The 23,663-nt window shown below is 49.9% G+C and overlaps 1 protein-coding gene across 1 annotated transcript in view; it reads right to left on the bottom strand.

The window, feature by feature from the left end:
* The window catches only part of LOC149369545 (uncharacterized), a 97,648-nt gene that overhangs the window by 14,594 nt on the left and 59,391 nt on the right, over nucleotides 1–23,663 (bottom strand). Inside the window, exons 7-8 of the mRNA XM_089558875.1 lie at nucleotides 21,296–21,440; nucleotides 5,500–5,769 (exon numbers count right to left, since the gene is read on the bottom strand). Coding sequence (XP_089415001.1) covers nucleotides 5,500–5,769; nucleotides 21,296–21,440 — 415 coding nt within the window. The remainder of the gene's footprint in view (nucleotides 1–5,499; nucleotides 5,770–21,295; nucleotides 21,441–23,663) is intronic.

Raw genomic sequence — 23,663 nt, 5'->3', positions numbered from 1 at the left:
GAATCTACTAAACAGGCAAGCCATCTCTGTGTTTCTTGAGAGTCTCGTACCAGGAGGGATTAAAAACGTTAGAATAAACCCCCACAAGAACATCATTGCCATTGATGTCATGAAGCGAAGCGAGCTAGACAGTTTGGCTGCCATCACCAAACTTGGCAATTTCAGTGTACGCCCTCTTATGCTACAAGACAGCGGAACCATGGCTGGCGTAATTTACAACGTCGACATCGCCATCCCTGACGCCGACTTGCCCATCTTAATCAAGCCGGCAACCAACAGCATTTCCATAATGCAAGTTCAGCGCCTTGGAAGGTCTACATGCGTCAAGCTTACGTTCAAGGGTGACTGCATTCCATCATACGTGAAGGTTGGACACTTTCGTCACCCAGTTCGTCCATTCATACCTAAGCCGCTACAGTGTAGGAAATGTATGAGGATTGGCCATGTGAGCGGCGTCTGTCACAACTCCATCGTGTGCCCAAGATGCTCTGAGCCCTACAGCGGCGACAGTTGCCGCGCGACTGCTTTGAAGTGCGTCAACTGTCGTGGCCCTCATTACTCTTCCTCGAAGGACTGCCCTCGCCTAAAGACCGAGAGGGCGGTACTGAAGCAAATGGTGCGTGACCATTCCACCCACAGAGAAGCCGCTGCTAAGGTGCGACGACGTCGTTCGCGCCGCCGCCGAAGGTTATTGAAGGAAACAAATACCTTCGAAGAGAAGACCCCAAGTGGCACTGCAGTTTGTCCGCCCCCACCGACAACAAATCAGAAAAGCCCGGCGACCGGTGACTCACGACCTGCTGTCTCTGATACCACGTGGCCACCACTACCAAAGCCTAGAGCGCGCACTGCGTCAAGTACGTTGCCGCACCGTATGTCTGCGTCACCTACGACGGATCTGGGCAAAAGGCATGATTCCGACCTTGGCCAAGATATGCAAGTGATTCCAATCCTCACGTCACTGATGAATGTCATGCGTGATCTGCTGTCCAGCTTACGCACGCCAGTAGCGCACGACGCACTGCAAGTACTGGACGCGCTACTGCCAGTTCTTGCAGCTCTACAATAGAAGACACCATGGCTCCCCCGGAACTATCTTTTCCGAAGAAAGTCAAACAAGCTTTTATTTCTCAGTGGAATGCCCGCGGGCTCCAGTCACGGATTTCAGACACCACCGCTTCCCATTCTGGGGATCTGTGATCCCAATCTGCCCAACATTTTACGATTATCCCCGCCCTTTCACAGAGCCCAAGATCCTCGGCCCGTGGCCACAACAGCCGACTACCATCAAGGCTCATAAGACTATGTTTTGTCTTTCCAAGAGACTGCCTTGCTTGCTAGATTGTGACTGTCTCTCGTTCCTTCTCTCTTCTCTTCCCTTTTTATCCCCTCATTCCCTTCCCCAGTGCAGGGTAGCCAACCGGAAACCTTTCTGGTTAACATCTCTGCCTTTCCCCCTCTCTATATATCTCTCTCTCTCTCTCTCTAGCGTTGAGCAGATTTGTTGATGCTAAAACTTGTTTTAATATTGTCATGGAGGTGTAAATATAGCTGCTATATTCTTTCAGTTGAAGAAATGAAATGTGAAGAGTAATCCCTGTGTGCTGCATGGTCTATGTGTTGATGCGCCTATTATGTCATGTTTGCCTCAATGGAAGCTTTCGTAGCATTGTTTTCTATACTTTTCAATTTCCTACCTGGCAACGTTCGTGGAACTTCAGGGCTTTTTCCTATCCGCACTATGACCATTGAGATAAATAGCCAGCTTAAAAAACTACTGCTTGAGCTGCCTGTGACGCTCATTTTTTGTTGGTGTGCTTTATCACTGTATTTTGTTTTGGTTGCTGTAATAAACCATAAATATGAAAACCATACTTGCTGTACACTGTATTGCAAACTGCGCACTTGAGCTTGTGCTTTGTGCATCCTACCTTGATATACTCAAAAATACTAGCACCAGTATTTCCACGAAGGTTTCCACTACGAATCATGCATGCTTAGCCATGGCGTGTGAAAGTGTTGCGGACTTTCTATGCTACCTTCTTTGCCAGTCACTTTCATTGGGTTCCCAATTGCACATTAACAAGGCAATAACTAGCAGGAACTCGAGCACATTTGACTGGCAAAGGTTGGTGCGCACTGAAAGGCAACCTTCAAGTGATACCGGCTCGAAAATGTGGGTTATATAAAAAGACCACTTTATAATTCGCGCCAAAAGCATACGTATGCGTGACGTCATTCAACGTCACTCATACGTAGTTGCCCCCCGAAATGGGGGCGCTGGGGTGCCCAATGAGCCGCCATTTTTTGGACCAATGGGCGTCTATGGAGCCTTCGCTATCATGGTATATCTACTTGGGTACACCACCGCTCCTTCGACAGACATCTCATAGCAGTCGATTGAGCGAGACGCATGGCTCCGAAGCGGCCCACTGATTCCGCGCCGATTAGTTCGGTGAAGCCGCAGTGGGGTGACCACAAGTCTTTCGCCAAGAACACTTTAGAATTTCCAAACTCTATTCGGTATTTTTTTAGGGAAGGAAATGCGCAGTATCTGTCTCCCACTGCTGCGAAGCCAATAGAGGGGGGGGGGGGGGGGTTTGGAAAGCAGAGGGTAAAATTTGTAAATTGATTTTTCAGGAAAGGAAATGCGCAGTATCTGCCTCACAGACCTCGGTGGACACCTTAACCAGAGGGAAGGCGCATAACTGCCCTCGTGTCACAGTGCACACCTCAATAGGGCTTTAAACAGCGTGGCGGTAGTGCCAGATGTGCGCTGCTTCCTTTGGCAATTGACAACGTTGTGGCAGAAACGCTGCCACCTGCCAGGGTGGCAGGGTGGGTGGGGACTTTAATGTAGATATGAAGAAAAGCGGGAATTTCTTACCGCTTATGCGGGAGAACAACCCATTCTTCTATCTCGTAACGGCTCCCACAGCTGTGACAACCTAGCGAAATACTTCCATAGACCTCGCCTTTGAGAACCAGGCATTGGTGCAGCAAGTCGAGCATATATCTATCTATTTCTCCATCCACAAAGCTTCCTGCATGACAAACAAGAACTATTAGGGGAGTGTTTCTCGAAGAAGGAATATGTGTGAAAATTAAAAAAATTGTCTGTAATTGTATATACATGTCTTGCTCGAATACTTTGCCTCAGTCTATCGAAAAGCTGTAACAGCGGATGAGGTGCGCTGAAATTTCGCATTAGGAAGTAACGCAATCGTCGGCAATTTTTTACAGCCGCTGCAAGAGGAGTCATGTGACCCGCGAGTAGGCTTCACTTATCCGAAGGCTTTCCACACAAACGATCAACAATTATAGGAAGCATCCATTCGTTGAAGATAAAGATGCGCCGTAAGCTCAGAGAAATGTCTGCCATGAAAAACAGGCACACTATTCCCACGCAAAGACACTCCATACGCTCCTGTCGGTGATCGAAGGCTCGCAATATGCAGCGCTGGTGGTCAACAGAGAAAGAAAGACAATCCAAGCTGCATGTACACACACTATTGTCGTCACTTCGAGCCACCAAGACACTCCTTTCAACCCAGTCTGCACTGGTGTTCACTGCGGCACAGTGAATAGGCCTAATGTCGGCGTCGCTCCGCCGGTAAATTCTCGGAAGCGAAAAGACGAAAAAAAGCGCAAAAAAATCAGGAATAAGGAATAGACCGTAGGTTCCCTAAAATGGGAAAAAAGGTGCCTAGAGAAAGTAATGAAAGATGGAAGGCGGAAGAAGTATTGCGCATCGAGATGAACACAATCGTCGGGGTAACTAGAGACGGCAACCCGCAGACAGCTCAAGCCGAGCAGCCAAAATAACGGCTAATCTTGCAGCAGCGGGCAGGTACGTTGACAGCCACAGGTAGAAAAAAATATTTCTTGCCTCCGAGGTTCTCCATTCCTCTGAGGCACGGGGAGAAGCTGCACCTTATCCTTCAACCGGGGCACTACGGCGGAGACACCATCACCATCATCGCGCAGAATGCCCGGCGGGAGCGAGCCGCCACCGAGGCAGCCTCGACGGAGGGAAGGGAACGCAGCTAACCTAGCCCAGATTTTCGTCTTGCTTGCTGTTATAGCCCTTCTATCCAGCTGTCTTCTTCATCGCGCCTTCCTTGTCAATGTAAGTGGAAAATAGACTCTTCTTGCCTACACAGGAACTAGCAGAGTGTCTCCGAGCTCTGCAGTGGGTCCACTTCTAGGATTTATAAGCAACAATTCCTTCGCTTTCAAGACCTCCTCATTCCCGAATAAGCCAGCAGTGTAACAAGCTTTTAGGTCATCCACATCATCATCAGCCTGACTACGCCCACTGCAAGACAAACGATTCTTCAATATCTCTGCAATTAACCCTGTCTTGTGCCAGCCGCGGCTGCCTTATCCACGCAGGCTTTTTAATCTCATCCACCCACCTAACACTCTGCTGCCCCTGCTACGCTTGCCTTTTTTTGTATCCAGTCTGGTATCCTTAACAACTATCGGCATCGAAAGGTATTCCTTTCTGTTCAGGAGGGCTATTTTCGCTGGCAGAATGATGTGATCTTAAAAGCATGAAGACTTGTTGCGAACAAGACAGAAGGAAAAAAATTGCCGACGATTACGTTACTTCCTAACGCGAAATTTTAGCGCAGCTCATCAGCTGTTTCAACTTTTCGGTACATTGAGGCAAAGATTTCGAGCAAGACGTATGTAGAACTACAGACAACTTGTTATTTTTCCCACATATTCCTTCTTCAGAAAAGACTCCACTAACAGTTCTTGATTGTCATGAAGGAAGCTTTGTGTTCGGACAAATAGACGGATATATGCTCAACTTGCTGCACCAATGTCTGGATCTCAAATACAAGGTCTTGCATCCTATATATAGAAAGGGCTGCTCGGTGGAATTAGTCGGCAGGTATGGAAAGTGAGCCGGAGAGACAGAAATAAGCCAAGCATCGTCGTCGGAACGAAACCAAGGGGAGGCAGCGAGCCGAGGAGACGTAGGAAGAACGAGCAATCAAACAAAAACAAGAACAAACAAGAACCAACACACAAAAAAGAAAGAAAACAATAAGAAAAAACTTCGGCCTCAAAGCACTCTGTCGGAGCCATTGAGACGGCTGCTTGCTACTTGACCGGCCATCGGGCCGTCTTTGTGGCAATTGAGAAACAAGATGAAGACTTTGAAAATAACTGCGTTACAGTTTAAAATGTCTACTCTTTAATGTAACCATAACATAATGATAGGTAACAACAGAACCTAAACACTGAGACGTACCAAGCTAAACGATACACATGTAACCGTAGAGATAAACAAGCTAAACAATAAGATTAACCGTATCTCTCGCTACGCACATCCATGCATAACCAAGGTTTTCGCTCAAGACCCCATGGCTGACAACGCCGAGGCCGGATTTTCTTGGTAACCGGGTTTTTAACAGTTCTGACCCCTCTGAACCGCCATATCACGTCCGTAGTACTGGCCACTACAAGGGCGCTCTGAACACTCACGTTGAACAGTTTCCTTGATGCTTTGGGCTACCCGATAGCGGTCGTGGCCGCTTCCTTCTTCTGTGAGGACGACGGCCGCAGCGGGAGCCTCGCCAAACTCGCTGTGTGGTAGGCCGACCACGCACACCTCGGCGATTACGGCCCCGTGTTCGCGCAGCAGCAACTCCTCCAGCTCGGCAGGAACCACTTGGTTGGCCATGCACTTTATCATCTGCTTCAGTCGGTCGACGATGTAGAACCGCCCGTCCTCGTCGTAGTATCCAGCATCGCCTGTAAAGAGTCATTCGGAGCAGGAGGAGAAAATTTTTGCTGTGGTTTAGCACTGGTTAAACCTGCAGTGTTGCGATAGCTACAGCTGGCCGAGTGGAACTCGCCGCGTCGAATCGCATATCAGACTTTCCCCGCCCTCTTTACAACGGGAGGATCCCTTGAACAGCCCAGGATATCGTGCAATCTGCCATAGACCACCACTCATTTAGCAAACACAGGCCAGCGTTGCTCTCCAATTAAATCGGAACTCCTGCAGCTGAAACCCCTCCCCAGTGACCCCCCGATTGAACTGCACATGTACAGGAATCCAGTGCCCATTGTGCCTCAGGTGAAGATTCTCGGCCTTCACATTAACAAAACACTCGATGCAACCGCCACCCTTCATCTCTTGCAGAGACAGACCAAACGGGTCGGTGCACTTATCAGGCGGGTGGCAGCGCGCAATCATGGGCTGTCTGAACGCGAGACCCTCAATATGACAAATGCACTAATCATTAGCCGCATTGCATACCACCTTCCATACACATACTCACTCAGCGGCAAAGACAACAGGCAGACATCCTAATACGCACGGTTGTCACCTCCGCCCTACGTCTTCCACGGACTGTTAGTACGAAATGTCTCCTGGCCACTGGTGCCCCCAATACAGTGATCGAATTAATAGAGGCTCAACGCACCAGCCAAGTAGTCCGCCTGAGTCGCACGAAAACAGGACAATGCCTACTGCGACAGCTACGTCTCAATCCACCAATTCCCACCCCAACAAGTCCTACACCTTACATGATATCTCTGCGCACGCAGGATCACATATATCAGAAGCCCCTACCGCGCAATATGAGTGGTAGTCTCCATCACGGTAGGCGCCAGGCACAAGCGAGCTATTACACCAAAACATACAGCAACCGCTTCGATATCCTTTATGTCGACGCGGCACTAAATTCTAAAGCAGGATATTTCACGGCAGTCGCAGCCTATGAACACGGCACAGTGAGGGCCGCCGCTACTATGCAAACTAATTCGCCTGCACAGGCGGAAGGAGCCGCCATTGCACTTGCTCTGGCCCACTCCACCATTGACAATAACATAACCGAAATTTGCACAGATTCCCAGGCCGCGTACCGCCACTACCTAAAGGGCGTGGCGACGCCGGCAACACACCGTATTTTTACCACGGCTACCTCTCTCGACGGACGCGCGCGTTCTCACGGGGAGTCAGACGTGCTGCTCGTCGGCTCCGGCGATTTTCAGCCGGAGCAGCGGAAGTTTTCGCCTGACCCTAGCAAGATCATCCCCAACGTGCACCGAAAGCTGTCGGGAACATCTGGACACCAGTTTTTTCCAAGGTGGGCCCGGTTAAACCCCTTTTTCCGGCAACACATGGCCCGATCGGGCCGGTGGCGCGGCTAGGCCTAACGGCCGAACCGGTACCCGGCACATCGGGGCCTCTGGCCACTGACGCCAGTATGGCTGCTACGCAAATCTCCTGCCGAGGCTACGACCCCGAAAACATGCACTGGACAACGGTTAACCCAGCGGCAACCGAAGGCCCAGTTTCGGCAACGGTTACCCCAGCGGCAACCGGAGGCCCAGATTCGGCAAGATTTCGCAGCGCCGCGTTGAACGCCGCAGTGCTGCGCCAAGCGCAAGACCCAGCCTTAAAGCCGGCGTCCGTAGACGCGGCCGGCGTTCACGCCGCAAACCAGCAGTCACCCGCCCCGCGCGCGGCGGGCCGCAGTCGGCGACTGCTCACGAAGTGGAAACCGCCTGTTATTCCCAAGCCTGCTCCAGACGACTACGTCGTCGTCATCAAGCCCCAAACCCGCGTCTCGTTGTACGAGACTTTCCAGGAGACCGGCTACGGCCGGGCGTTCACGGCTCTCCTGGGCACGCAACCCGCAACAGACCTTACCATAATACCGTTAAGAGAACAAAACCTCATTATTGTTCAGACTGCGAAACCTGAGCTAGCCGACCGTATCATCGGCGAATTTGAACTTAATGGACCCGACGGGAGGGTCCCCCTTGTGGGGCACCTGCGCCAAGATGGCAAGGACGTCTGCTACGGCGTCATTACCGTCCGTAACTCTGAAACTACGGACTCGCTCCGTACTAGGCTCCAATGGCGCTACGGCCCCATCGTGGAAGTGCGAAAATTTGGGACATCCAACAAAGCGAGACTGACTTTCGCCGGAACAGAGAAGCCACGTTTCGTGCACTACGACTCAGAGCTTGTACAAGTTAGGCCTTACCAGCGAACCATTCCAGCCTGCCGACATTGCGGTGTGCTCGGCCACCGCGTGGACGCCTGCCCCGGCCAGAGGCTGGACCGGTGTGGCCTGTGCGGACAGCAGGCTCTACTCGTTGAGGGGGTGCGGGCCCCTCACCATTGCAACCCAAAGTGTTCAGTGTGCGGCGGGGCCCATGCCACGGGGGGCCCTGCGTGTACGGCTAAATATCGCGCTATCCAGCCCCCGCATGCCGAGCGCGGGCGTAAATCGAAGCGGAACCGACGCAAGCGTGGCAAGCGTCGCCCGGACAAGCTGAAGGCCAAGGCTGCCGCCCAAGCCATGGACCAGCCTGTGAATTCCTCTACCGGGAGCCAGGGGAAACCTCCAGCTGCGCCACCGCCGCCTCAAGCCGGTGCAGCGAAGCCCCTCGGACCTCCCCAGAACGGCGGCTCCAAGACGTGGGCAAACGTTGTCAAGCAACACTCCCAGGTGAGCGGCGCGGGCAGGGCAGCTTCTCCCTTCCCTCCCCCTTCCCAATCCCAGCCACGGCCAGTCTCTGCCGAACAAAAAGAAATATCTGCTCTCCGCGAGCAGGTTGCAAATTTTCAAAAGCGCCTCGCAATAGCGGACGCCCGCCAAAATTCCCCCAACCCCACCTCTGCCTCACCCGCAGCAGAGGCAATGGAAAGCGACGCAACCCCTTCAGGACAGGCTGCGCATGCCCTCACAGCACTCGAGGCGAGAGTGAGCGCGCTCGAAACTTAAGTTAACAACAGAATATCCGCATTGGAAACGCAAATCAATGCCACACTTACGGCGGCACTCAACAAAATTAGCCACCTTGCGGCATCTATCCCAAACCTCATAACCGCTCAGTTCGCTCAACTCACCCGCGCTCCCAAGCGCGCTGGCCCGCTCAAAACCTTCGCAGGCCGGCAGCTCAAAGCGTCTAGGCGTCGAATCGCCGGAGAAGAAGAAGAGGTCCCCTGTGCCATCCCCAGTATAGAGAACGCTCCTCTCTTTGGAGCCACTGGCTCTCAAGCCTCCTCTCTCCAAACTCACAACTCTACCCTTGATCATGGCGGGCGCCCCTAGAAATAGGAAGAATCCGCGAAGCAATTCGATCCCTATTCAAATTGTACAGTGGAACTGTCGCGGATTCAAGGCACGCACAAAGCGAGCCGATCTACGCCTTTTCCTTACAACTTTCCCAGAATTACCTGCTGTGGTGGCCCTTCAGGAGCCAGGAAATGGCGCTACCCTTGCCAGTTACACGGTGTACCAGCAGGATGCGCAGAGCTGCCTCTGCGTACATAAAAATTACACGGCCTCCCAGGTTGACCTGGATCTTAGCGCTAATTTCTCCTATGTAATGGTGACGATCCTTCCGCTACGCAAACAGGACCCCCCATTGCACATACTTAACATTTACTGTCCCCCAAAGCTACCAAATGTTACATTCGCAGATATCTTCAGCCGGGCTTTCAAGGTCGCGAATCGGGATCCCCTCATAATCGTTGGGGACTTTAATGCTCCCAGCACCTTATGGGGGTACACACGTGAAGAGAAACGCGGACGCAAGTTGGCGGAGCTTGTTTCCACACTGGGCCTTACTCTTCACACGGATCCCGCGCAACCCACTCGTATAGGTAACTCCGTTACACGCGATACGTGTCCGGACCTCACCTTTACGAAAAATATTCGCTATGCAGATTGGAGGAACACCGAGGAATCCCTCGGTAGCGACCACTGCATGATTACCACTACAATCCATGCCAAGCCACTCACAAGACCACAGGCCAATGCAAAACTACCCGACTGGACCAAATGTAGGAGCAGCTACACCAATCGTCAATCGATAATGGACCAATGATACTCAACGTGGTCCCAACACCTAGTATCCCACTTGAAATCAGTCGAGCAAAATGTTCAACTCTCAGAGGCGAGCCCGGCGGTGGATAACCACCTCCTCCACCTCTGGGAGGCACGACACAGCCTAGTCCGCCGCTGGCGTCGTCAAAAACACAATCGGAAACTCAAAATTCGCATGGCGGATATCACCCAACAGGCGGCACAATACGCGGCCCAACCCGCCGACTCCAATTGGGTGTACCGATGCAACACTGAAGCTCGGCAAATGTCGAGTCGGAGTACGTGGCGCCTCTTCCGCACCCTTATTGATCCGGCACAAACCCGTACTGAGACACAAAAACAGCTTCAAAGGGCTATACATAACTTCACTGGAGACACGGCCAAACTGGCCGATGCGCTCCGCGACAAATATTTGAGTATACACCAGGATCCCCGTGGTCAGGCTTACTCGTATGCAGGTTCCGAGAACGCTGATTTGGATCAACCGTTCCAGCTCCATGACCTAAAAGCGGCCCTGGCTATAATGAAGCGAGGTACAGCACCAGGCCGGGACAAGGTGACGGTAAAGCTTATTGCCAACCTCCCAGATCCCGCCTACGAAACTCTCCTCGATTACTTCAACACTATCTGGATTGGAGGCACACCACTCCCCATAGATTGGAAAACGGCACTAGTAACTTTCATTCCCAAGCGAGGTAAAGCCATTAACACCGACAACCTCCGGCCCATCTCCCTCACTTCGTGTGTGGGGAAGCTGATGGAGAATATGGTCCGCGACAGATTGTCGGCTTTCCTGGAACAGCAAAACATTTTCGCAGACACCATGTACGGTTTCCGCCCGCACCGGTCCGCACAAGATGTCCTGTTGCAACTTCACAAGGAGATTCTCGACCCCGTCGAGCACCCCAGCAATGATAAAGTAGTCGTCGCACTTGACCTGCGGGGGGCTTTCGACAATGTGACCCACGAGATCATCCTATCCCACTTGTCGCAAACAGACTGTGGGCGCAATACTTTCAATTATATCAAACAATTCCTTACAGATCGCCAATCCTATATCCGGCTGCAAGACACAGAATATGGCCCATATCAACTTGGCACACGAGGGACCCCACAGGGAGCTGTCCTCTCGCCATTACTATTTAATCTCGCCATGATGAAGCTCCCTACCCAGTTGGCAGAGGTCGCTGGTGTGCAGCACGCTCTGTATGCGGACGACATCACCCTCTGGGCAACACAACAATCGGTTGAAGACATCGAGACCAACCTGCAACAAGCGACAGCTATTGTGGACGAATACGCTCGTCGCTGTGGTCTTGAATGCTCCCCGAGCAAATCTGAATTTGTGCACATACGCCCCAACTCAAAGTGCACAACCAAAATTGCCCTTTCCCTACTTAGCGGACCGATACCTGAACACGAGGAGATCCGGGTACTGGGGCTTTTCATTCATCATAGGCGCAAGATAGACACTACCCTAAACAAGCTACGTAAGGTGGGGGACCAGGTGGGTCGGATGCTCCGCCGGGTGTCCAATAAAAGGGGGGGACTACGATGCAAAGATGCCCTGCGGCTGGCCAATGCATTCGTGACCAGCCGGATTTTATATTCGGCTCCCTACCTCCACCTACGCAAATGCGATGAGAATGCCTTAGAAGTAGTTCTCCGCAAAATTTATAAGAGAGCGCTCGACCTCCCCATAACGACGTCCAACAAGCGTATCCTCGGTCTGGGGATGACCAACACCTTTGGGGAGTTACGAGAAGCTCATCTTAACAATCAATACTTGCGCCTAAGCAAAACACCTGCGGGGAGCCGCCTTCTGACCCGCTTACACATATCCTACGCAACACATACAGAAGAACGGGTCCGCATCCCTGAAGCCTGGCGCTTTGCACTCCAGGTGCGACCCCTTCCGAAGAACATGACTGCAGACACCCATGATGGTCGCCGTCTCGCGCGGGCGGAGGCTATTTCTCAACAATATGGCCATAAGCCAGGTGTCTTCTATGTGGATGCGGCCGGCCCACACCATGGGGGTTGGTACACGGCGGCCGTCATCCACCAAAACACTACAGTTCAGGGCCTTACTTTCCGTGCCCCAAACATTACATTTGCGGACAGAGATCGCCATTGCACTGGCCGCCGCAGATCCAGAGTCCCGAGACATTATTACGGACTCCAGGGGCGCCTGCCGCAATATTGAGCAAGGGTATATTCCAGACCGTGCTTTCAAATTCTCCACGCATGCGAATACACAGGGTTTCCGACCCATCGTACCATCGTGTGGGCACCGGCTTATGCGGGTCTTGAGGGGAACGAGGCAGCCGACGCTGCCGCCCGCGCGCTTACTCACCGGGCGTCGCCTCATCCGCAGCCTGATCCGGAATTCAATTTCAATCCGACCATCACCTTTAAAGAGATCACCTCTCTTTATCAAAATTTTCATGGTCTCTATCCCCCTCCCTGTAAAGGCCTCACCAGGGTGGAGGAGCGCTGGCTTCTCCGCCTCTATACCAATACTGTACTGTGCCCGGCAGTACTTAAGCACTTCAATTCTTCTTTCTCGGGCGCGTGCCCACACTGTGCTGAGGAGTTTTCGGACACCTACCACATGGTGTGGGCATGCCCTTCCAATCCTGCCTACCCACCCCACCTCCACCCCACTCGAGAGGACTGGGAAGCTGCCCTGCGCGGCTGCTCCGAACTCCATGCCCAACAGGCATTGGTAGCTAGAGCCCGGGCCGCTGCGGAAGCTATAGGGATCCCGGACTAGGGATCCCTCCTAGTGTTTGTAAGGGGCGGGCCCTTCCGGCTCGCCCCATCGACCTCTCACTGTAAATAGGAATAAAAGTTTTCCTCCTCCTCCTCCTCCTCCTCTCTCGACCGAACGGTTACCCTGTCGTGGGTCCCTGGGCATGCCTCGATCCCCGGTAATTAGCGCGTTCATGCGCTGGCCCGAAAACTCTCCTCCTGGAGCCCGGATGATCAGGCACACAACCCCGCAGAAGACTCGGTCCTCTTTACATATCACCAAATCACCACATTTTACAAATTCAGCCGCATGACACTTCCACCACCCCACAGTACCTTGTCGCCCTTACCCAGCGCCACATAGCGACAATTACAGACAGGCTGTTTTATTTCACCCCGCCGTCTCTCATGCTTTCACCCCGCCTTTACTCCTGATTGTAACACCTGTGGAGTGCCCAGATCTACACTTTTCCACTACCTTTGGGAATGTCCTTCCCTAAAGACAGTACCCCCCATCCCCAATCCCACTCATTCTTCCTGGGAGGCTTCTTTACGGACCGCTCAGCCCGCCGGCCAGAAATGGCTTGTGGATCGGGCTTTACATGAAGCACAAGCCCGTGGACTCCTGGACCAGTAGGGGACCACCCTGGAAGATTTTTTTTTTGTGTGTAATAAAGTTGTTTCCATCCATCCCCGCTGCGTTTCGCTGGGCGTTCCTTCGCTGTCCTCGTCCCTGTACGTGGATTGACAGCGTACTGTCCTTTCCTCAAATCATTTTCTGTATTACGGCCCCTCTTTCTATTTCTTCTTCCACTCCCACTTCCTCCCTTCCTCTAAAGACGAATGACGGGTTTCCACCGAGATATGCAAGAGAGTAACTACGTAATTTCCTTTCCTCAAATACGATTTTCATTTTCTTCATCACGGCCCTCCTTTGTCGTTTGTCTTTCACGCCCACTTCCTCTTTTTCTGCACAGTGCGCTTCAGGTGTCCACCGTGGCGGTTGCTAGGCAACGGTTCAAGGTCGGTACGACCATGCCGAGGTGCAACCACGCCGAAAGTGCTACCATGCTGAAGAGGCGAAGGAAGGAAGGGAAAACTTTATTTACACTAATGGTTTTTCCTGCGGTTTGCGGGCATCTTCAGAGACGTCTTGGTTCTACCCCCAGGAGCCTTCTCTCTCGAAGCGGCTGGAGTACTATCGCTACAAAACTTTACCAAAAAATTGCCGACGTTTACGTCACTTCCAAATGCGAAATTTGATCGCAGCTCACCACCTCTTTTTTTTTTAAATGATCCTTAAAATGATCGCAGTTTAAAACATTGTCAATGTAATGACAGTGAACACAATGAACGCCGAAGGCCCATGGCTTCAGCGCCGCGTTTCTGGCACAACGCTGTCAATACCTGCAGCCCACATCTCTCTCTCACCACTCCACGTACCTACAAGCGCGATTCAAGCGTCCATTTACCCAGGGAGCCAATTATGCGCACTTCCTTTCCTGAAAATGATCGGAGAGTAAAGCGTTCTCGACGCGAACGCCTATGAACACAACCAATGCCGACGGCCTATCGCTTGGTAAATTGGTAAATTGGTTTTTGAGGAAAGGAACTGACGCAGTATCTGTCTCACATATCTCGGCGGACCCCTGAACCGTGCCGTAAGGGAAGGGATAAAGGAGGGACTGAGAGAAGTAAGAGAGAAAGAGGTGCCGTAGTGGAGGTCTCCGGAATAATATCGTCCACCTGATAACGTGCACTGATATCGTAGAGCACGCTGGCGCCTCTTGCGTTTCGCCTCCATCAAAACGCGGCCCCCGCGGTTGGTTTCGCTTCAGCCAAGCGTTTCGGGCAAAACGTTTTCAGTGCCGACGCAGGCAGCGCACATCTGTGACTTCCGGCAGGCACGTAGCTTAAGGCACGATTGAGCTGTGCACTGTTACAAAAGGGCAGTTATGCTCCTTCCTTCCGGTCCAGGTGCCCACTGAGATGTGTGAGACAAGTTACCAATTTTACCTTTTGCTTTCCAAGCTCCCTCTTTATTGGCTTAGCAGCTTAAAGTTAACAACAAGGTCCACTGCTGGTTACAGGGGAGAACGTTGACAGCGACGCCACGAAACGCAGAAACGGGCGCCTAGGAGCTGCGCTCTAAAAAAAGTGGTGTTCATTGAGCTTATGGGTAGAGTCCTTATTCCAGGCCTGCTATAGCCAGAAGTGCCTTGCGGATCTGGTAAAAGGGAGCCCGTTATTCCTCCAGGATTTTGCTGCCCATCAGCGCCTCCCACCACTCAAAAGGCGTGTTTTCTGCCCGTAGCTTGTTAGGATTGGCACAATATCCCCACGAAATATGGAACACTGTGGGCTGCAGCCCTTACAAAAATTTACGATCAGCTTCTAATAAACAGTCAATGATCTAAGACATCACACTCATCAGGTATTTCTGGTGACTTCTGAGTTAGGCTGAGTTTCTCGTGCATTGATAATGAAAACGTGCCACATATTTTCTGATCAAGACATGCTGTGTGTTTTCCCGTTGAGAATCTCACTAATTTCTTTAGCATACATGTTGAATTCATGATGGATTTCTTAATGGTTTATGATGCATTGGCATCTGTGTGATGGCCAATAAAAGCAGGAAAGTTGTGAATTCCATTTTTTTACCAGCTCTTTGCCATCACACATCTAAACATGCACTAGACAAATCTATGCGCTACTTTTGTTGAAACATGAAACAGCCCTGGACCATAATCTGAAAATCATAGTGCCAAAAAGCTTCCATCGTCCGTCTAAAAGGAGCAAGTAACAAGATGTAAAGTAGGGCATTAAAATCTCGGGAAGTGGCACTGAATTGCGTTTACTTATGACCTGTATTGCCCTCCTGCTTGATCTTCAATGACTGCAGTATGTTTTAAATAAAAAACTAAATAAAAATAAATAAATAAGCCACACCGCTACACTCACCTGGTATGTACTTCACAGCAGGCTCATGCTTGTGTATATGTACAGCCAATGAGACGCCCCTAACAAGTTTTAGTGAGGAGCTGTTAATAAGTTAAGCTTTCTATGAAAGTCTTGGCGTCATATACGCAATATCCGGCAGGTACAAATGAAGAGACAACAGGAAAGTTCTGTTAGTTGATGTGCATCACTGCTGCACGAGAGATTTAAAAAAGCGTATGGAACGGTGCTTGAAAAACGTACTGTTCTGATGTCTATACGCATCAGAAAAACTATCTTTATTTTATCATGGAAGTTCATAGATAAACACACATTATACTGTCACACATGTCTCTGGGCGTGCCCGGCCCAGAGACATGTGTGACAGTATAATGTTGGCTGTATGAGATGTTGTTTTCGGACGGTGTCCATCCGCATCTGCTGCCAAGAGACGACGTCTGGTGTCTTATTTCCTATCAGGTCGGAGAAGGGCGTGCGCTCAAGACGCTGAAACCCGAGACGTTCGTTATACATGGAGGGTAGCGGCGTAAAAGCGGGCACGGTGGGTGGCCCCGCTCGGTTGATGATGTAGAGCACGTGGCGTCTCCTTTCCCTGCAGTCCTTCGTGGGCCAGATTCCAGGTGATTTGATGGAGGTTGTTGCATGTAGTGCCCATGAGTAGGGTGCAGGAAGTTGCTTCAAGCGTGTTCTGAGTGAGTGACCACATGTACACTACGGCCTTTTGTTTTGTAATGACTAATGGTGATGGCCATGGTGGTGGTCTCCGCGGCCGCTGCGGTTTCGGCTGTTACAGAGGCAGTGAAGAGAGTGGAGAAGCGGTGGTGTTCTGTCGCCACTGCGTATACTTATCACGATTCGGGTATCCTGCGGCGCCAACATAATCCACGTACGTGGAATTCGCTAGGCATCGATCGGCATAGGCAGGATACTCGTGCTGGTCGTCTCTCTGTGTAAATGTCTTTAAGCGTATGTTCCGGTATCGGAGCCACGCTGGTATTTTTTATGCGTAGCATATTTCAATCACTCAGTTCAGCCCTTGGGCGCTGCCGGGCAGCCACCAAACCACGTGCCGTGACGTCACGAAAGCCGGAGGAAAAACCGTCGGTAAAGATGATGGCGATTCTTGGTGAGAATTGCAAACACAGTAAACAGGAAGAAAAGGGAAACATAAAAAATAAAAAAATAAAATAAACAGAAAATATAACAAAAAATGAAAACAAAATAAAATAAAATAAAATAAAAGTAACTAATAAACAAAAATAATAAATATACCGCGCAATATGCAACGCATTCTTGGCTTAACCAAGCTAAGCCTGGGCATCATTTTTTTTCTATGGAGGATTAGCATACAGCACTCATGTCTGCCACTGTGCCCACTCAGCGTAGGAAAGCTTGTCCGGCTTGGGCAGCCGTGTTTGGGATGCAAGGATGGTTTCTGTTAGTTCTGAAACGATGTTTAAGCTTCCTGCAGGGAGCTCCGACGTGGTTTCCAAAATGGTTATTCAATTTCTGATATCATTACGACATGCACGTGGTGAGTGACAGAAAATTAATCACAAGGGCCACATAAGTTGTGCTTTTGCATCGGCCCGACATCGTGAATTTTTAATGCGTTTTTGCTTCAACTTTTCCAATAACTAGGTGCTTTTAGGAAGGTTCGGGGCCGTCTGTACATCGTCTTTTGCGGTGGTGAAACTCACTGCTCTTCTGCCATTTTTAGCGTGTGAAAGGGTAGAACTGAGAATGATACTCTGGGAAATAACTCCGTGGAGACCCATACAGTGTTCTGCAACTTTATTGCAGCAGCTTTAAACAACTGTACCGCCTGAACTGGATGCTCGTAGTCGGTGAAACCGCGAATAAGTTTGCGTACTGAGGTAACTTTAGACTCGTACCAGGTTTCACACCAGAACTTACGTGGTTCGGCCTCACATGATGTCAAACCATTCGAGACTGACAGAGCGAAGCCAGGGACAGGAGTGTTTCATAGAGATCATTGTGCAGCTAATCCAGACGTCAGCACCAAGTATTCCCCATAGCGGCCGGAGGAAAGCCGACTAGAGTGTCGTATGGTTGTCATGGCAAATTTATCGAGCAGAAACTATTTCCGAGTGGGATTCGAACCCCTGCCGAAGAAAACAGAGCAACTTAGGTTGTCGTTGCAACAGACCATTTTTCCACCTCTGCTGTCTCTGGCGCTGCTTGCATGCACAGGAATAATTCATTTTTAGCCGCTAGTTCCCCTTCAATCTTCAGACAGATCTTAAGTATTTAAAACCGAAATTAGTAGGAGTTTCGTCTCCTGGCTAAAGCCGCCAACGCCGAGTTTGAGCCAAAGGGCAATGGTGGCGTCATCAGTTGCCACTGAAGACCGTTTACAGAGCGCAGTTTCCCCGTTTAAGAGCAGCTGTCTCCATAGGCGCGCTCGGAACGCGGCGCTTTTACGGGTTTAGTAATTCCCTGCGTTCACGCCTCGACGCAGCAGTTGAAATATCGTGGGTGGCTGCTGAATGTGTTCCTTCTACGCAGAATGCGTGCTGTGTTGTGGATTGCAAAAATAGCGACAGAGAATTAAAGGTGCGGAATGCGATCGTTTGCGAGCTTCACGAAACTGAACATCACAAGGATGTACAGAGGGCAAAACGCTTGTTTATAACACATTCCTGGCGTTTTTCGGGCTGAACACGCGGTATCTGCAGATGACATTAGGCTACAAATGGGCTGGATGTAAGCATGTGCAGTTACACTTATAGGATTTCGTTGTCATATTTTTTTTACTTCCTGATTGCAGCGGCTTTGAGAGGCGCGGAACAGACAGTTCGCTCGTTCTAGTTATGCGTTTTGCCCTCTATATTGCGCCTGTTCGCGCCCGTTCGCCATGAACCCTCTCTGAGCGGGCGAACGCGCCAAACATGTAGGCCAGCGTTAGATAGCGAATATAGAAAAAAAAAAGATGCCCAGGCTTAGCTTGGTTAAGCCAAGAATGCGTTGCATAATGCGCGGTCTTTTTGCGCGAGGTATTGCTTGGCGGCACCTGCTGCGATTCAAGGAAATTATAACGCATTATAGCGACATCCACCGCCTTTTCCCGGCCCCTGCAAAGGGGCTGAGTAAGACGGAGGAGCGAACTTTAAGGCGCTTGCAGACAGGTACTCTACTCTGTCCTGCAATCTTAAAGCATTACGATCCTAACACGGATGGGCGATGCCCACACTGTGGGGAGACCTGTGATATCTTCCACATGGTGTGGGCATGTACTCAAAATCCCCACCTCCCCCCTTCCCCTACCCCTTCCAGAGAGGCATGGGAGACTGCCCTTCTCAACTGCTCCTCGCTTGAGCCCCAAAGGGCTCTGGTGAAACGGGCTAGAGACGGGGCATTGTCATGCGGTGTCCCGGACTAGGGACGCCGACCATGTAGCGTGGCCACTCTGTGGCTCCCAAACTCTATTTCAGAAATTAAAAGTTTTCACCACCACCACCACCACCGGCACCCGATTTTCTCTGCACCTTTTCCTCCGTGGCGTATGGATGGATGGATGGATGGATAGGAGCGCCCCCTTTGAAACGGGGCGGTGGCAACCGCCACCATGCTCAGCTGTCTTTTTTTCTTTTTTTTTTCTTTTTTACGGGGTTGGGTAACGTCACGTCATCACGTGACGTGACGTCACCAAACCACGTGACGTCCCGTCACGTGGTATGGTGGCTGCCCGGCCGCGCCCAAGGGCTAAACTGAGTGATTGCAATATGCTACGCATAAAAATGATCATGGAAAACCAGCGAGGGTAAGTTCACAGAATAGCCGCATGAACAAGTGTTCTGCAAATGTAACCGTTATTTCGTGCTTCCAGTTGCTGTGCAGTTGCGTCTGCGCCTGGCGCGGGCGGAAGCCCTGGCCCGCCACTATAGATCGAAACTTGGCGTATACCACAGGGATGCCTCCGGCCCCCACCATGGGGGATGGTACACGGCCGCAGTCGTCCACCAATCCAAAAGTAGTGAACTGCCTTACTTTCCGAGCCCGTGACATAACACACGCGGAGGAGGTAGCCATTGTGGTGCCTGCATCTGATCCCACTTCAAAAATAATTATTTACGACTCGCGAGGGGCCTTTCGGAACGTCGAGCAGGGCTGGGTGCCGTATCTAGCCTACCGCGCGTTCTCCAAAACAGCGTTTACACCGGGGACCCAGTTCACCGGCGAATTGTTTGGGCTCCTGCTCACATGGGCCTTGAGGGAAATGAGGCAGCTGACGCCGCTGCCTGCGCGCTCTCTCACCGGACATTCCCCTCCGACCCCGACGACCAGGAACTCGAATTCCCTCCAGCTTATTCCTTCATAAACACTGTTTTACTTTATCAATCCGGTCACGGCCTTTATCCCCGCCCGTGTAAGGTCTATCAAAGGCGGAGGAGCGGCTTCTGCTTCACCTGTATGCTAATACTTTGCTGTGCCCGGTAGCTCTCAAACACCTCTCGGGAAGTTGTCCGCACTGTGCGGAGAAGTCTTCGGACATCTACCACATGGTCTGGGCCTGCCCCTCCAACTCTGCTATCCCCCTTCACTCCAATCCAACCCGGGAGGACTGGGAAGCGACCCTGCTCGGCTGCTCTGACCTGCAGGCCCAACAGGCCCTGGTCGCGCGAGCCCGGGCGGAGGCCGACGCCACTGGGGTCCTGAACTAGGGACCTCCACCTAGTGCTTGTGAGGGCTAGCCCCGTCTGGGCCAGCTTATGCTTAACCTCCTGAAGTGAATCTGTATGTAAACGTTTTCCACCACCACCATCCCCTGTTGTGCTGTGCGCCGTTGGGAGCGTTGGTTTGGTTTCCAATAAACATGTGTATTTTATGCTGACTGTGGATGTGTCAGTCGTCGAGCGGGACTGTGGTTTGCTAACCACGTTCCCTAGAAGTCAAGGCCTTCAGCCATGCAAACGAAATAAAGATTTATATTAAGTGCAAGCTTAGCAGTTTCCGTCTCGCGGTCAGTGAACAATTAGTATTAAAAAATGCGATAGTTGGAAGTCAAAGCACGACGGCGCGAAAAACGTTCCTCGTATACGTCATAGTTAAAATGCTAGCAGATCTCTTACGATGCTACCAAAAACAGAAAACTATAAAAACGTATAAAAAATGCCTTGCCGCAACAGCACACCAGCAGTAGTGTGCAATGTGTAACAGCCTCAAAACGAAGATATAAATATATTCAACGTGTATAAAAAGTTGCTGTGTTGACTCACAATGGCATAATAGTTTAGTACATGATGAAAATTTGTGGGCGTAGACAAAGAAAAGTTAGAGAAGAAGCCACAGGACAAGGCGCTTGTCCTGTGGTTTCTTCTCTGTCTTTTGTTTGTTCGCGCCCACAAATTTTCATCATGAACAACCTACAACTAGCCCAGCTTTCCCTTCTGTTGATAGTTTAGTAGTTTTGCAACAATATTATGATCGCTAAAACCAGGTTTTCTTGTAGAGTAAACCATGTTGTCATGATTTTAGAAGAGCAAGTGAAGATCATTTGGGCTACTCGAACCAAGTCTAGTCGGTGTTACACTGGACTGAAACAGCGAGTCAGTATTAAAAGTTTAACTCAGGAATAATAGCTAAAAGGTAATTCAGTTTACTGTAGGGATGTTACGGCTACCCGGAATAATGACGTGTGTCTGATCTTTGCACAAAAACGAATTGTCAATTCGTTGCCATGTAGTGCATACCTGACATGGACCAGCCTTCTTTGTCGATGAGCTGAGCGGTTTCTTTGGGTCTCTTGTAGTAACTTGTCACCATGGATGCACTGCGGTAGCAGATTTCTCCGATTTCGTGTGGACCAAGCTTCTCGCGAGTGACGACATCCACCACCTAGAAATGCGCGAAAGAAACATCAAACTGTCTGGCGTTGAAAGGAGAGGTTTTTCCTGTTTTAAATTCTGTTTGCTAAAAACTGCTGAGGTTTGGAACTGGAAAGCTGTAGGGTTGTATTGTGATGCAGTATTCACACACTTACGGTACAATTTTTTGGCATATTTACATTGATGCTGCCTTTTAAATTTGATGATGCCTTTTAAATAAAACACTTTTAAATACAGTTTTTTTCCGCGTGCAATCGAATATTGGAATTGTTTAACCGGTTCTACTCCCTCTCTTCCTTTAGAGCTGTTTTTAGCGGCTATTGAATAGTTTTTCCGTTTTTCTTGTTTTCACTCGTACTGTTTCGGATGTTTGCCATTGTTGTGCTCCATGTTTTCCTACATTGTTGTTCACACCCACTCCTGCAATAGCTCAATAAGGCTGAAGTATGTATAAATAAATAAATAAATAAATAAATAAATAAATAAATAAATAAATAAATAAATCAGACACTATCGCTAAGCAAAGTTGCCGAATTGATTTTACGTACTGCTTAACGGTAAGGCAATAGGCCGCAGAGCGCTAGCTGAGGTAGGGAAGGGGGGGGAGCCTTCTGGGTTGTGCTGGCAGTAACTAGCGAGGAATACGCTAAATAGGTAAGAATAGGTGAAGCCTTTTTCCTGCATTGAAGATAACAAAGCTAACAATGATGTTGACCATTTATATTGGTTAGAATAAAGCTGTTCCACTGACTCCAGTACTGAATGTCAAGAGACGGATCGGGCCACCAAGTCCATCCCTAACAAAGAAAGCATTGGCTTCATTTTGTGCAACAGTAAGGAAAACGGAAAGTAACCGGAAGATACTAACAAATCATAGAAGAAATTAAAAGATCTTACCTTATATTGATCGAATCACGCAATGACACTGATTATGCAAGAAACACTCAGTTTAGTGCACATTATCTAGTAGCAATAAAGTAGAAAAAATTATATGATAGGAAGAAACTGACCTTTTTGGTGCATCCCCTACGTGACAGAATGTCAGTATATATTATGCGGATGCTGCTTAATGGAATGTATTTTTTAAAGCCCCTGCTATATTTCGCGACTTTTGCAATGCGTTGTTCGATTTAAAGAAACTATTTGTTTAAATCTAGCACTCTATGGTGTCGACCAATAGAACAGGGCAATAACAGCAACCTTCATAATGTGGACAGGCGTTTCAGTTCGCTTGTACGCTGTCGTGCTAAACAACATTATGGCCACGTATATTGTTACCACCACCACCTTCATTAAAGCTGGGGGTAGAACTAGGGCTCCAACATCAGCTAAGTGTCCAGATTGCCGACCTTCGCTGTCAAAACCCCCCAAAAAAGTTTTCTTTCCTAGTCGTTGGCTGAGCGAGAGTCTCATGAGTGTCGTTTTCTTCCTCGGAGGTACCGCGCTACTTCTTGTTCGTGACTGGTACATTGTTTTAATGAAGAAGCATTGCACGACTCGTGATAGATTAAAATCAGTACATTACACTTGCATTGCCCGACGCAACGCTTCGTACTTTCGGCAGTTACGAGATGTGCATCAGGTCGCCTGTGCCTGTGTCGTGTATTTTCTCCCGCTGTGTCCTCGTTTCTTCGCGCATTTTAAACCATGAATACCCACCAACTCGCCCAGTTCTCCGTCCTTATGTGCTTCAGCTTCATTGGATGTACCGTCGTGGCATCGCCTGAGCGGTAGTACATGCTCACTCATCTTGAATACCAACAACGGTGTGCATAAAAAAGGGCTATTTCACTAGTCATACTAGTAATGAAATTCTTAAGAATCTTTCGAAGGCACCCTTCAATTGAATCTAAATACTGCATTAAGTCATTTCGGCACTGGGAGCTGTCAAAACAGCACGCGGTTGTGAAACAAAAACGGTTTTCATAAAGTAAGTTGTCGGGTTTCCAAAGCCTCTCTCAAGCCCTGAATGTGCCTTTGTGAAGCTTACAGCCTATGTTTAATGATCAGATGGGAAAAATTTACCGAACGAGGTAAGGGGTATCATTATATGGTACTTACACTTTCTGCTGTAAAGTAGCACTTGTACTTAAGAACATGAGTTTCTATAGTTTCCGATGCAGTCTTCCTGCAAAACTGAAATACTTGAACAGCTATGTGCAGTATGGCCTACCCTAATTTCTAATAAGGTAGGTACTTGTGCAAAGAAGACAGGGCACATCGAAGAAACACG

Source organism: Amblyomma mixtum, chromosome 1 (assembly GCF_055824585.1).
Source record: "Amblyomma mixtum isolate Tamu chromosome 1, ASM5582458v1, whole genome shotgun sequence".
Taxonomy (NCBI): Eukaryota; Metazoa; Arthropoda; class Arachnida; order Ixodida; family Ixodidae; genus Amblyomma; species Amblyomma mixtum.
The sequence above is the reverse complement of the archived record's forward strand: the minus strand, read 5'-3'. Positions and strand labels throughout refer to the sequence as shown.